This window comes from Mesoplodon bidens (assembly GCF_964165515.1).
Source record: "Mesoplodon bidens genome assembly, chromosome: 13".
NCBI classification, from domain to species: Eukaryota; Metazoa; Chordata; class Mammalia; order Artiodactyla; family Ziphiidae; genus Mesoplodon; species Mesoplodon bidens.
Window position 1 is genome coordinate 3840229 of NC_138169.1, and position 14031 is coordinate 3854259.

Consider the following 14031-nt stretch of genomic DNA (forward strand, 5'->3'; position numbering starts at 1 on the left):
CTCTCCGGTCGGTGGAGGAGGAGTGAGCAAATCTCAGTAAAGCTCTGGGCTGAGTGTGCCTGCCTGCAAAGTGCCAGGTGCTTACGGCTGGTTTTGCTAAGCAGCAAATTTGCAACCCAAGGATGCCTTTCCCCGTTTCCTTGAGGGTTTTTAAGTATGGATACTGGAGTGCCTTGTGGAAGAAGGGCTTGCGAACCGTTACTGATTCACGGCAATGAACTTAAGGACTAGCAGCCCTCAGATCGTGACTCTTCACCACCCTTCACTCGCGAGCTCCCTTTCATGGCTCCTCTTCCTCTCGTTCATCCCCCTGTTGCTTTGTGCTCCCGCTCCACCCAAGCAAACCAGCTTGGTGGCTGAAGATGCAGCGTCAGAATGGGCCCACGGGGGCCTTGGGGGTGGGGCATTCTACAAGACTAGTCCCAGACCCGCATTTGCCCAGTAAGCATCCTGTCCTCAGGTATATCAGAGATTTATTAGACTAGCTTGGACAAAGACAGGAGGGGCCCCTGGAATTGAGGAAGCACTTAAGCTTCCCAAGACACGTCTTTCCACGGTCCCTGCAAACCTGCTTTGCCTCGCCCAGCTCACGTCACCCTCTGCTCCCTGATCCTTAATAGGCAAAGTCATGACAGCCTTTGCTCAAAACCACTTCGGATTGCCTCCCTCTGGAAGTTACAAAAGAGAAAATACAGAGATGCATTTTGTAGGGCCAACAAGGCAAACAGAGAGAAAGAGAGAGACAGAGACAGAGTGCATGTGCATGCACGCATGCATGGACAAGCATAAGTACGTTTGTCTAATTAGTTCCCAGCAGTTAAAAATAAGACATTTCACACACACAGGCATTTTTTCAAGAGAGGAAGAAAAAGGCCTCTGGATTGTGGCTTCTCTTGCAAGGCTGACAAGGGAGCCTGCATCTTTGAATGCAAACCCTGCTGTGACTGAATCATGCCCTGCCCACCATTCATTCCACAGTTGGCCAGTCTCCACCCTCCTCTACCGCCTCCCAACCTGAAGCCTGAGGGACAACTTTCCCTGCAGTGAAATTAGGAGGAAAGAGACACATTTTTTACACTCAGTGCTCTTTTAAAATTAGGCAAACTAAAGTGAGAGGGAAAGTTGTACATTCCAAAAAAAATGGCAGAATAAATATCTTTGTCCTGAGAAGGGAAAAGCCTTCCTAATTGTTTAATGTAAAAAACAATACAACAGTGTTTCTTCTAAAAGACTATGACTTAGGAAGCCTTTATGAAACAAATGGCCTCCTTCACCTGTAGGCAACTGAGTTAAAGATGAAGATGCTTAATAAATGCAGGAAAGCACCACGTGGCCTGGTCACTCCCTCTTCTCTGACCTCTGTATCAGCTCAAATGCTGCCTTGGTCTTTATGTCTCTGGAAAAGGGTTTCTGGCACATATTTAGTGCTAAACTAGTGCTTCGAAGTTTGCCACCTCCCTCTAGGTTTCCTTAAAAGGAAACCCGACAGAAAAAGTCAAACAGAGAAATCAGATCATCATTAGCTAGATGTTTGCGAACGTTTTTCTCCATCAAGCATTGTTCTTTTGGTATTTCTTCCACTGGGCATGCTGATTGATTCTCGATGAAAACTGTTTCCCAAACTTTGGCTATTTGCGTACTTTCACAATTTGTCACATCTGTGCCCCAGCTGTACTATTGCTTATTTACTACTTTTTGTGACATCAATTCATTTTTAAAGGAAATTTTCAGCGTTGGAAAGCCAGTATCACACACCATAAGTAGAACAAAACCATAAAAGTAAAAACAATGGAAAAGAAAGCCACATTACTAAATTCCTTCAGGATAACTGTTGTCGCCATGGCTCTAACCTCAGGCCTTCTCTCTTGGTTAGCAAGGAATTTAGCATCAAACTAAAACTTTTTCAGCCAATCGTGCTCTTCGAACAGGAGGATGGAAAGAGAATTAAAATCATAATAGTAACAACTTTGCCACTATGGGACCTAATATTCATTATTCAACATGCATTCATTAGTGCACTAGGGATTATCTTGTTAACCATCAAAAGGCTGGCCCTGAGTGTGTGATGGATGTGGGTATGTGCGTGCAGGCCTGGGTATGTGCGTGTCTGTGTGGGTGAGTGTCTGTTACACCAACAAAGAACATGGATGATGGGGTGATTCATCTTCCATGTGACAACCAGTGTGGCTACACAGATTCTAGCCCTTGATATGTTTTTAGGCTAGGGGGCCTTTTTCGAGGTAAATGTAGTATTTCCAAAGGTCTTTAGCATTCTAAGGAAAAGCTTGCCAACCCCTGCATGCTCGGTGGGTCCCCAGGGAACTAGGAAACCACGAGAGGAGGAATTACAGAACAGAACAGGGAGGTCATGCAGGCATTTAACATGCACAGACTTAGCCATCCGGCTGGGCAAAAGGGAAAGGAAGCGTGAGCCGTCCTAGGGCGCAGGGGATGCACTGTGCAGCCCTGGCACAGAAGCCCCACGAAGAAAAGAAAAGGCCCTGCTACTGCAGTATTACATCCCACCTGGCGGGATACGTACTTTATTTTCCAAACTGCTTGGAGCAAATCAGCGTTCACTTTCACGAGATGACCAGTGTGTCACCACCCAGATTCTCTGCGTCCTGAGCGCTTAGAATTGACTCTGAAACAGAGCACATGCTTGCTCCGGATCTGCCGGAGGGGAGAGGGGATATCCCGAGTCCCGGGGAGTGAGAGACAGCACCTCCAAGCCCTGCCACTGGTCTCTGTTCCCCAGACAATGGCCACTGACAGGCAAGGACATGCCCCAGTGCAGACTGTATTTCTTGTGCTTTTCCACCCCACTCAGCTCCTGAATGCAAGTCAATGGCTTAATCCGGTGCTCGGGTGAAGGAACAGCTCTGTGTTTGTCAGTTGAGCACTTCCAGGAAGTTTCAAAGACGATCCGGACCACATGGCACGTTTGCCTTATACACCGACTTACATGGACTTGCTTTATATGACTCCTCTGTATTCCCGTAAGAATTTCTTACCCTTTGTAGCAATAAGTTAATTGTGAAGTCTTATAAAGCCTCATAATCTTTAACCTTGGTCTGGTGTTCATTGTTAAAAAGGTAAACAGACTTTATATACTTAAGAAAGCAAGAAACTTTGGGTTAGAAAAGCAACAGAAACTAATTTTAGAAAATACATAAGAAGAATAAAGAGGAAAACAGAGATGAGGTCAATGCTTATGGCAGATCAACTTACTTCAGGACCGACGATAACCATGTAAACGTTGGGCTCCTCTTGATGCCATGCTTGGGGAGAAAAAAAGAAAAAAAAAACTTTTAAAATGGTTTTAAGTCACAGCTGAAAACATAAATCAGTTTAATATTAATTACGCTACAATATAAATTATTTCATATCATTTTGCTTTCATTCATATGTCAACTTATAATTATTTTAAATGTAAGTATTTGACATTTTATGGTTTTAAGGAAAATATTTTTTTTCTAGAACGTTGCACATTTTTCAGATATCTTATTTATTAGGTACTTAGGATGGATATGCCACCACAATTCAATATGGATTTTAGAATATACTGAAGAGTCTATAGATTAACTTAAGCAATGCAACAAAACTCCAAATGTATCATACAAATTGGCATGTGTAAAATATTGCCAGATAAAATTATTTTAGACTTATCATTATTGGCTGTGTTTTATGATTTCCTGAGAAGCTGAGGGTACAGGAAGGTAGGAAACAACTGAAATGACTGCACAGCGAGATTATTTTTCTGGTTGTTTCCAAAGTAACAATCTAGAAACAGTTCTGCTGATGGGCAAAAAAAAATGAGAAAACTCAAAGTCCTAAGGAGAGACATGGGAAGACAGGGACCCGAGTGGAATTCCGCAGGCAAAGGGTCACCTGAGAACACATACCCGAGAATGCATCCACCAAATAGAGAGGGTCTTTCACTTGTCGGAGTCCACAGATCAGGAGAAACACGTGTAGGTTGTCAGCACTTTGGTTAATCTCTGCAACAGAAGAGTTCAAGGTATTTTCAACGAAGAGGACTTGGATCGATGACCTGGCGACAATGGCCCCGCAGACACAGCTCAGAGGCTGCTGGGCTCTGACCTCTCAGGCAGCTGCTCCCACGCTTAAGTTTTATCTGCATTTCACTGCATGAACTAACTGTTCCTCCTGGTGCAGCAACCTGAGCTGAACTTGGCCTAATAAAGTAAAGGTACTTTTGCTGCAATGCAGAAGGATGAGGTGATAAGAACTGACTCCGTTATGACTGAAATGTCAGCCACAGGTCCTAGAAAATATTTCCATGCAATTCCAGTTAGGAAGAATCTTTTCTTTATGAAACGAGAAAGATGGTTTATATAGGAATGTCCTCTTCAGTTCGTATATATCTATATATAGGGACACACGCGTAATGTATACGTGCCCACAGATACATAAGAGTTCGTATATGTCTTGAGTTCGTATATGTCTATATATAGGGACACACGCGTAATGCATACCTGCCCACAGATACATAAGATAAGAGGTTTAGGTTTGCTACATTGCAAGTTGTAGTGTAAGGCGAGTTGCAGGTCACCGCATTCTTTGTGGTCCCTCCCAGCGAGAGGTGGAACCCATTTCCCCACCCCTAGATGCTGGGCTGACCTGGTGACTGGCATCAACAACAGAGCGGGAGTGACTTCCAAGTCTTGGCCGTGGGAAGCCTGGTGTGCAGCGTCCCCACCCACTGGGATGCTGCTGCCTTACAGTCAGGCCCGGCTGCCTCCTTAGGAGAGACCCAACCACCCACGCAGGACCCGTCAGGCCTCAGCCCAACTTACAAGTGAGCCCAGTACACACAGTGGAAGCAGGGATGACCCAAGTCCAAACCGCCAATCCGCAAAATCATGAGAAAATCCATGGCGGTTGTTTTAAGTCACCATTTGTTGAGGAGGTTTGTTTGGCAGCCATAGATCATGCAGTCAACAGAAATACTGGGGAGTTCCCCGGTGGACTAGTGGTTAAGATTCGGCGCTCTCACTGCCATGGCCTGGGATCAATCCTTGGTTGGGGAACTGTGATCCCACAAGCCACATGGCATGGATCCCCAAAAAAGAAAAGAAAAGAAGCCACCTTGCCTTCTTTATAAAATTTCATTAAAGCAAAAGAAGTTATTAATATTAACCCAAGCTAGCCTAAAACTTAACCATTTCCAAACATATGTAATTGGACATAAAATCATGCAAGGAGAAGGTTTTCATTCATTCATTTCACTCATGCAATTCTTAATGCAAATAATTTCATTCCCTCTGTGCTTTAAGTCTTGAGTAGTAATATAATTAGAATGAATGTAATAAGATATATTGACAGCACTCTGACACAATCACAAAAGCTCATAATAATAATAATACACAACCAGCACAGGAGAAAGTCTTTACTGAAATGTTAAGATTCAGATGTCCTCTTAGAAAAACCTTAAACCATTATTATAGTCTCTGAATTAACTGTTGACAATTTCATTGAGATATGTGGAGGTTTTTTTGGTTATATATTTTTCCTATATTTTCAGTATTGAAACTAACCTTAGAAATACAGACCTTAGTGAATATTTCTCTGACCAAAAGCTTAAGCTAGAGGCTATGTCCAGAATTTGAATTTGAGATCAGAAGAATTTGAGGTCAGGCATTTGAATCTGGGGTCAGGAGACAAGCTCTTCTCTTTAGTAAAGGATGCAGGGGACTTCCCTGGCGGCCCAGTGGTTAAGACTCCACGCTTCCACTGCAGGGGGCACAGGTTCAATCCCTGGTCAGGGGAATAGGATCCTGTGTGCTGAGTGGTGCGGCCATAACAAAATAAAATAAAATTAAAATAATAAAAAATAAATAAATTTTAAAAAATGATACAAATTGAAGAATACCATTAAGGAAAGGAAGGTCAGGTGTGAAAAACAGCCAAAACCTACAGAGTTAGGCAAGAACCATCCATGAATGCTAACAGTGGTGAGGGGGGAAGTGTGATGAGGGCAGACATGACAAGTGCCTTCTCAAAAGTAACCTATTGATTACAAAGGAAATATAACACCTGGACATGGGGAAACCGAGAAAGACACCCACTTAACTAAGGGAGGAGACCTTAACCCAGCGCATGTGGCTTTATTTACACACACACACACACACACACACATACACAGAGTTGATATATTTTTTTAAAAATCACCAGTAATGGAAGAAGGTAATGTTATGTGTCTCCAGGTGTGATACAGTGAGAAGGATACAACATCCTTTACATCATCCTCATCATGTAAATACATGGAATATCCATTCAACTATATAAAAGGAGTGAAGAGGGCTTCCCTGGTGGCGCAGTGGTTGAGAGTCCGTCTGCCGATGCAGGGGACACGGGTTCATGCCCCAGTCCGGGAGGATCCCACATGCCGCGGAGCTGCTGGGCCCGTGAGCCATGGCCGCTGAGCCTGAGCATCCGGAGCCTGTGCTCCGCAATGGGAGAGGCCACAGCAGTGAGAAGCCCGCATACCGCAAAAAAAAAAAAAAAAAAAGGAGTGAAGAAAAGGAAGGCAGAAGGAGAACCATGGACGTACCAGAAAGAGGGGGAAATCAAAGAAACTGTACTACCAAATTGAAAAAAAGTAAATACAAAAACAAAACAAACACAAAGACGGCATCCAGAGATGGCATCCAAAGAAAGCCCTATTTTAAAGAACCGATATGATGTCTCGGTAAAAAGGCTGCATCTAATTCTTTATTTTTGATTTGTGACAAGTGTAGATGTTAGAAACCTACTTTGTTGCTTGACTTCGATTTGACACGTGTTGGCGACTCAGAACAGCAGGTTCGGAAGACCCGCTGGCCTTCTGGTGAGGTAAAGCTGGAGAAAAGTGGCCCTCTTCGTACCCCACCCCAGGATCCCTAGGAAAGCCAACCTCGAGAGACAATAATCCATAATTCACAACACTGATCTTCAGAATGTTCTGACTATGACTTACAGTAAGATGTACACACTATACTGCAACCCTGTACACATGAAATATGTGTTTATACATATAGACACACAGACACGGTACAGTTTCAAAGAATCATTTAGATTTATTGCATACAAGGCGCTCTGATATTTTCTATTCTATTTCATTTCAATTTTTTAAAGTGCTGCTGCCCAGTTCACTAAATGATTTTGAGATCCACCCCCCACGACCTACCAGACCCTAGAGGGAGACGGAGTTAATCCCATATTCTCTTGCCTCTTTCCCCCTCTTCTTCCTGGGCAGGAGATCAAATGTCATGGGAATTTAGAAACCTATATTAGAATAGGATCAAACAAAGAACCAAAGGCTTTGTCTTATTCTAGGATTAAAAAAAAATTTTTTTTAATTAAATGCAGAGACAACATCTGGGTTTGAGAGTTTACATGCACTTTTCACATACACCAATATCGTTTTCAGGAAATGAAGTTCAAAAATCCTGATCAAACAACCAAGGTCTCAGGCCCGACCTCATGGATACATCAACTCTAAGTAATTCCACTTCAGCTTCTCCCCGGGCCTTGGCCAACTTTAGGGAAATGTACCGTGTTCATTCTCAGATTTTAAAAAAGAACTAAAACTACTGGCCTCTAGAGGTTTGAAGGTGAGGCAGGTACCTACCTAATTTGTTTAGTGGATTTCATTTCCTCATTTTAACACCAAGCTTATTTTTCTTCTCTTTACTTTTCCTCTCACATCTGGGATTCTCACAAGTCAAGGCTGGAACTCATCCCTTACAAATACAACCATTTACGTGTCTTTCCGATATTACCATTTCCTGGAGAATGGTATTTTTATCTACAAAATGAAACGTGTTGATTTCATGGTCTGGCACCCTAGCGGTCCCAACAGACTAAGCACCATGCTCCCAAATCCTCTAAGTGACTCATCCATCCGCTGGTTCTAGAATAGAAACCCGATCCATGTTTAAGCTACTTTCTTTGCCGTTTTCTATTCCAGCAGCTCTGTCTTTTTTGTTTCTTTTTTTCACACGTGATTATAAGGAGAAGAGAATTCAAGAACTTCTGTTGATTAGACTTAGTGACTTTTAGCTGAAAAATCTCATTTGGGGGACTGTGAACGCATACAGGGATCTAAAGACATGAATTTTCCATGTGAAAAAACAAGTGAGTTTTCCTAGGAATAGCCTGAGGAAGGAAAATATGACCATCTGAGTTTTGCATATGAGAGTTTCCATATAGAAATACAAATAGAGTTTTAAAGAAGAGAGAGAGAAAATTAAATAAACAATGAAAATAGAAATAAAATGAAAATAAAAACCAAGAAGGTGTGTCCGGGTCAAGGTTAAGCTTTCACAGTTTCGGGATTTGATGGCCTGAGAGGCACCGTTACTCTAGATGCATTAGTTATTGGCATTTAAAAGCAAAAATCCTGGATCACTGAATCATAACAACATTTAAGATGTACCTGAAAACACAAAGACCAGATAACTAACTTGATGTCTAAACACATACCTTCGGATCAGAAGAGCTAATGAGAACATCGCGTGAAAAATTATAACAATGCCACTTAGTGCCTTTAATCTGTTTTATTCTTTATTTGTTCCTAGTTGACCTGTTTGATCATGGAATCTGGTTGGCATAAAACTGATTTCATGTTTTAAACTAAGGAGACTTAGTTAATTTGTTAGCTTGGGCTTAGAGATACAACTGAAGATTCTCAGCAAACCCGAGACATACCTTAAAGGAGAATAAACCCTGAAATGGACATTAGATATTTAAGAAGGTGGCTATAAACCCTGGGGACTAATCCGCTACCCGCCTACTTATATTCAGTGTTCAGTGAGGCCCTTCCCAACCCACTCCCCTTGATTTCAAGGTTAACAATTCATAGAAATCCAGAGGGTGAGTATTTGATCACTAACGGTCTGCATCAAATTCACTGTAACTTCTGTTTTCACTGTCTCAGCCCAGAGTGGAAGTGACAAAACACAATCATAGGTTTAGAATGCTCCAGAGGCCAGGGTGAGATAGAGGATGGGTGAGAAAGATGGTCTACCTCTGGAGTCTGAAAGTTGACAGAGATGAATGACTGTACAAATGAGAACAGACACCCGATCATAAAACCCTGAGACACCGCTGAGTTCTCCATCTTAACTCTTAAGCCATTCTCCAGCAGTCAGCTCCCGCAGTCCCCGCCGGAGCTTCCCTGAGCCCATATATTCTGAATGCGTTTACAGCTTCTGATCGCACACATTAAGAGTAAACTGAAGCCAACGTTCCCAAGAGGGGATATTGTCTGCGGAGTATTTTAAATCTCCTGGCTCTTCCGTTAATCACTCAACAGTACGACTGGTGAAACAAGTAACCATCAGGGTACAGACCTTGATGACAAATCACTCTCCTTTTGGAAATTATGAATCTTAGTTACACCGCAACAGTGACCTCTGATATACAGAAGATGGAATAACCTTACAACAGGCCTTTTTTTTTTTTTTTTTTTTTTTTTGCAGTACGCGGGCCTCTCACTGCCGTGGCCTCTCCCATTGCGGAGCACAGGCTCCGGACGCGCAGGCTCAGTGGCCACGGCTCATGGGCCCAGCCACTCCACGGCATGTGGGATCTTCCCGGACCGGGGCACGAACCCGTGTCCCCTGCATTGGCAGGCGGACTCTCAACCCCTGCGCCACCAGAGAAGCCCGCAACAGGCCATTTAAAATGGGCCTCCTGAATAATAAGCCGTTCTGAATAACAGCTTACACTTCCTGACATGATAAAGCAACTGGATGCTGTGGGTTCATTTGTAACGCTGACAAGAGTTCTGCCATTCTTGCTGAGATTGATGTAAAACACTTGGAAAATTATTTCTAATCAAATGTTTGGAAATTTCTTCTTTTCAAGGGAAGCGAATGCTGACACGGAGTATGTGTTGGAGGTTTTGTCTGAAGTTTTCGGAGTAAAAACAGGCCTGGGGTGTCTTCCTGTCTGAGGGCAGGGCACTGATTTTGCATTTTCACTCTCTTCTCTAAGATTTACAGCAGGACCTGCAACTTCAACTCCCCCTAATCGTACCCCTGCATTGTCGTCTTTAGAGAGAAGTATTTCAGGTTAAAAGAGATGACTTCTTAGGCCTCAAATTGCATTTGCTGAGATAATTTTAGCTGTTCTAGTACCTTTACCAGAATTACAGGGCTGATCAGCCTGCAAGGCAGTTATAATACCAATTAGCATAAACTTATGGGCTTCATTTGTGGACAACTAAACTTTTTACACTTAAAGATATTGTACAATACAATAAAATTTTGCTGAAACACCGTAATTATGCTTGGATCATACCATGCACAGAAAACACAATGGCACCACATGTAGAGAAAATGGTACCCTCATAGCTTCTCTGATGGACGTGCACCCTGATGTCACCTTTCCAAGGTGACACACTTACACATCATGTAAGATGTATGAAAGCTCTAGTTAAATGCATAATCTAATCCAGCAATTCTATTTTTAGGAATTGCTCCTAAGAAAACAATTGGGCAAACAGATGAAGATTAAAATCCTAGCACTTTCATCACTGCATATCAAAAAGTTTTTAAAAAATCTAAATTCCCAACCAAAAGGATTGTTTGGATACATTTATAGAATTTTAAATACCATAAAGGAATTAAAAACATGATGTAATTAGAACCAATAAATTTATATTTCAAGATATAATGCCAATGTATTACAAAAATCAAGTGTATCTCTATATACTAGCAACAACTAAAATTCAAAACTGAAATTAAAAAGAAAACCTTTATAGCACATCAAAAATAATAAAATCCTTCAGAATATTTTTAAAAGACATGAAAGACCTGTACAAATCATTATGAAGATAAATAAGACCCAAGCAAATGGAAAGATACATCATGTTCAGAGATCTTAAGACAAATTATTGTTAAGATAGCAATTCTCTCTAAAATGATCTGTGGATTCAATGCAACAAGATTTTATAGAAACTGACAAGATGATTCTAAATTGGATATGCAAAAAACCTAGAAGAGCTAAAACAATTCTGAAACAAAGTCATAGGATAACCCTATCTGATTTCTACACGTACCATAAATCTACAGCAACAAGACAGCATGATACTGGCATAAAAGTAGATTTATACAGACACAAAGGAACACACACAGTAAACTGATTCTCAGCAAAGGAACCAGAGCGATTCATTGAAAAACATTTTCAATGATACCGGAATTTACAGAAAAAAATGAATTTTGATCCCTACCTCCTAATATCACACACAAAATGTAATTTCAGATGGATTACAATCCTAATGGAAAAGCTTAAACTTCTGGAGGAAAAAACAAGGAAAATATCTTTTCGACCTTAGGGTAGGCAAAGATTTCTTAGACAGGACTCAAAATGACTAACTATTAAAGAAAAAACTGATAAGCTAGACTTCAACAAAATTTAAAACCTCTGCTATTCAAAAGACATAGTTAAGAACACGGAAAGGTAAGCCAGAGAATGGAAGAAAACATTCACAATATATGTATCTGACAAAAAGCTTCTACCCAGGGGGGAAAAAAAAGCACAAAACCCTCCTGCAGACCAAGAATTAAAAGACAACACACTAAAACATTTGGACAAAAGGCCTGGCTAGACACCTAACCAAGGAAGATATCGATACATAAATGCCCAACACCACCATCAAATACCATTTCATGATCCCCTAGGATAACTACAATTAAATAGACTGTCCACACCAATTGTTGGCAAGGATGTGCCATAACTAGGTCTCTCATCAATGTCTGTGGAAATGTAAAATGGTACAACACTTTCAAAAACTGTTTGGCTGTTCTTTTATGAAGTTAAGCAGGTATCCACACTACACTCAAGCTATTCACCAGAATCCTTGCACAAGAATGTGGAGAGAGAGCAGTTTTATTTATAGTATGTAAAAATGGAAAACAATTCAAAAGTCCATCAATAGGAGAACAGAGAAACAATGTGTGACACATCCATACAATGGAATAGGACTCGGTAATAAAAAAGGAGCTACAGATACACACAATATGCATGAATCTCAAAAACATTATGTTGAGCAAAAAAGATGCCAGACACAAAAAGTACTTACTGTATGATTCCCCTTGGATGAAGTTCAAGAACAGGTAAAACGAATCGATGATGATAGAAATTGGAATAGGGGTCCCTTACAGAGGGATGGGAATTAAATATGGAAAAGCACAAGAGGTTACTTTCTTGAGCAGTGGAAATGGGATCTGTCTGGATTAGGGTATTTATACATTTGTCGGGACTCATCTAATCTTACCCTAGAAGTCTGTAAATTTTACTTTAGTTTAGAAATTTTAAAAAAAGAATAAGTTAGCTCATATTGTTACTAACATAATGAATAAATAAAGCAGGTTAGAGCAGTAAGTACAGTTTGACTCTACTTTTGTCTTTTAAAAATCATTATATATATGATTATTTATACATATGTATTATTTAAACATAAAATATAAAGTCACACCTAGTTATATATAATTTATATATAATCTATATATAATATAAATAATATAGATATCATACATATTATGCATTTACAATAAATATACAAATATCACATATTTATATATTTACATGATGATTTTAAAAGACAAAAATATATAATAGGTTAATACAGCTATAATTTAATATTATATATTAATGCATGAAAAGCATTCATATATATATGTAAAATTGTTGAGAAAGATATATCAAAACACTAATAGCAGTTCCTTTTAGGTGTTGAGATTTCAAGTGGTTTAAAAGTTTGTTTCTTAATCTGATCTCCATCTTACAATGGTCACATTTTTTTTTTAATTTTTGGCCATGCCACATGGCTTGCAAGATCTTAGTTCCCCAACCAGGGACCGAAGCCGGCCCCATCAGTGATAGCGCCAAGTCCTAACCACTGGGTTGCCAGGGAAGTCCCACAAGAGTCACTTCTTATGTGTGTAGCTAATAAAGTAACACCGAATGAACACAGGAGGTTGGCATCCTTAATAAGGACAAATGTCACATGATACTAGGTGTTTGGGAGGTTTGTCTGAAGAGCAGCGTCAGAGAGGCTGCCACTAATCTTCCTCCTGTGTCTCAGCTGCATTCCCATCCTCACCGGGATGGGGCCACTGACGACACCTCGGCAAACGGGGAGAAACGAAGTTTGTTCTAATCATGCCTTGCTCCCTCCTTTGTTCTACCCAAAGAGTCCATTTCTTCGACCCTGGCAGCCTCTTCTTCAAAGCCATGTGAACCTAGCAAGGAACTGACACAAGTTGGCAAGATGCACTTGAGTCAAAATCCTACCAGAAGCTTTCATCTCTTACCTGAACGCTGAAGGAAGGTGTTCCAGTTAAAGGTGGTGCTCGGCACTGTTGCAATTCCTGGGTCAAAGGAAAGAGAACAAAAGAAAGTTCATGTTGTTGAGACATAACCAGTTATTTTGTGTTGACATTCAAATAACCGTCATACTCGGTTCTTATAAAGAACTAAAGTTCTGAGGGCTTTGCTGAATTCCCATGAATCTCTCCAAGCCTGTGAGGTTTAAAATGAGCCCACAGGGGACTTCCCTGGCGGTCCAGTGGTTAGGGTTCCGCACTTTCACTGCCGAGGGCCCAGGTTTGATCCCAGGTCGGGGAAGTAAGATACCGCGTGCCACGCAGTGAAGCCAAAAACAAAAATAAAAAATAAAATAAAATTCGCCCACAGTTCCCAAGGAGAAAAGATCCATCACTTTCAACCCCACCATCCATTCCTGGGCCAAACTGTCTCTAGGTCACAGAAAGCTTAAGTTCCTAAAAAATGCATATAGGTGACAGGTATCCAAAACATTCCCAACTAAACTCTAAAAGAAATTACATAGAAATTATGTCTGTATTTAAAATTCCTCATCTCAACCTTCTAAATCATACATAATTTCCTGCTATCTATGTCACTTTTTCAGACAGCTTTCAGTTTAAAGTTCTCTGAAAAAATGAACATTTTAAGATTTCAAAAATCCAGAGGCAACATTTTTTTTTTTTTTTTTTC

General features: G+C 40.8%; 1 protein-coding gene across 2 annotated transcripts in view; it reads right to left on the minus strand.

The window, feature by feature from the left end:
- GLT1D1 (glycosyltransferase 1 domain containing 1) overlaps nt 1-14031 on the minus strand; it is a 93769-nt gene that overhangs the window by 39686 nt on the left and 40052 nt on the right. For both annotated transcript variants that reach the window (XM_081251727.1, XM_081251728.1), the window contains exons 6-8: nt 13329-13385; nt 3906-4001; nt 3232-3281 (exon numbers count right to left, since the gene is read on the minus strand). In XM_081251727.1, coding sequence (XP_081107853.1) covers nt 3232-3281; nt 3906-4001; nt 13329-13385 — 203 coding nt within the window. The remainder of the gene's footprint in view (nt 1-3231; nt 3282-3905; nt 4002-13328; nt 13386-14031) is intronic.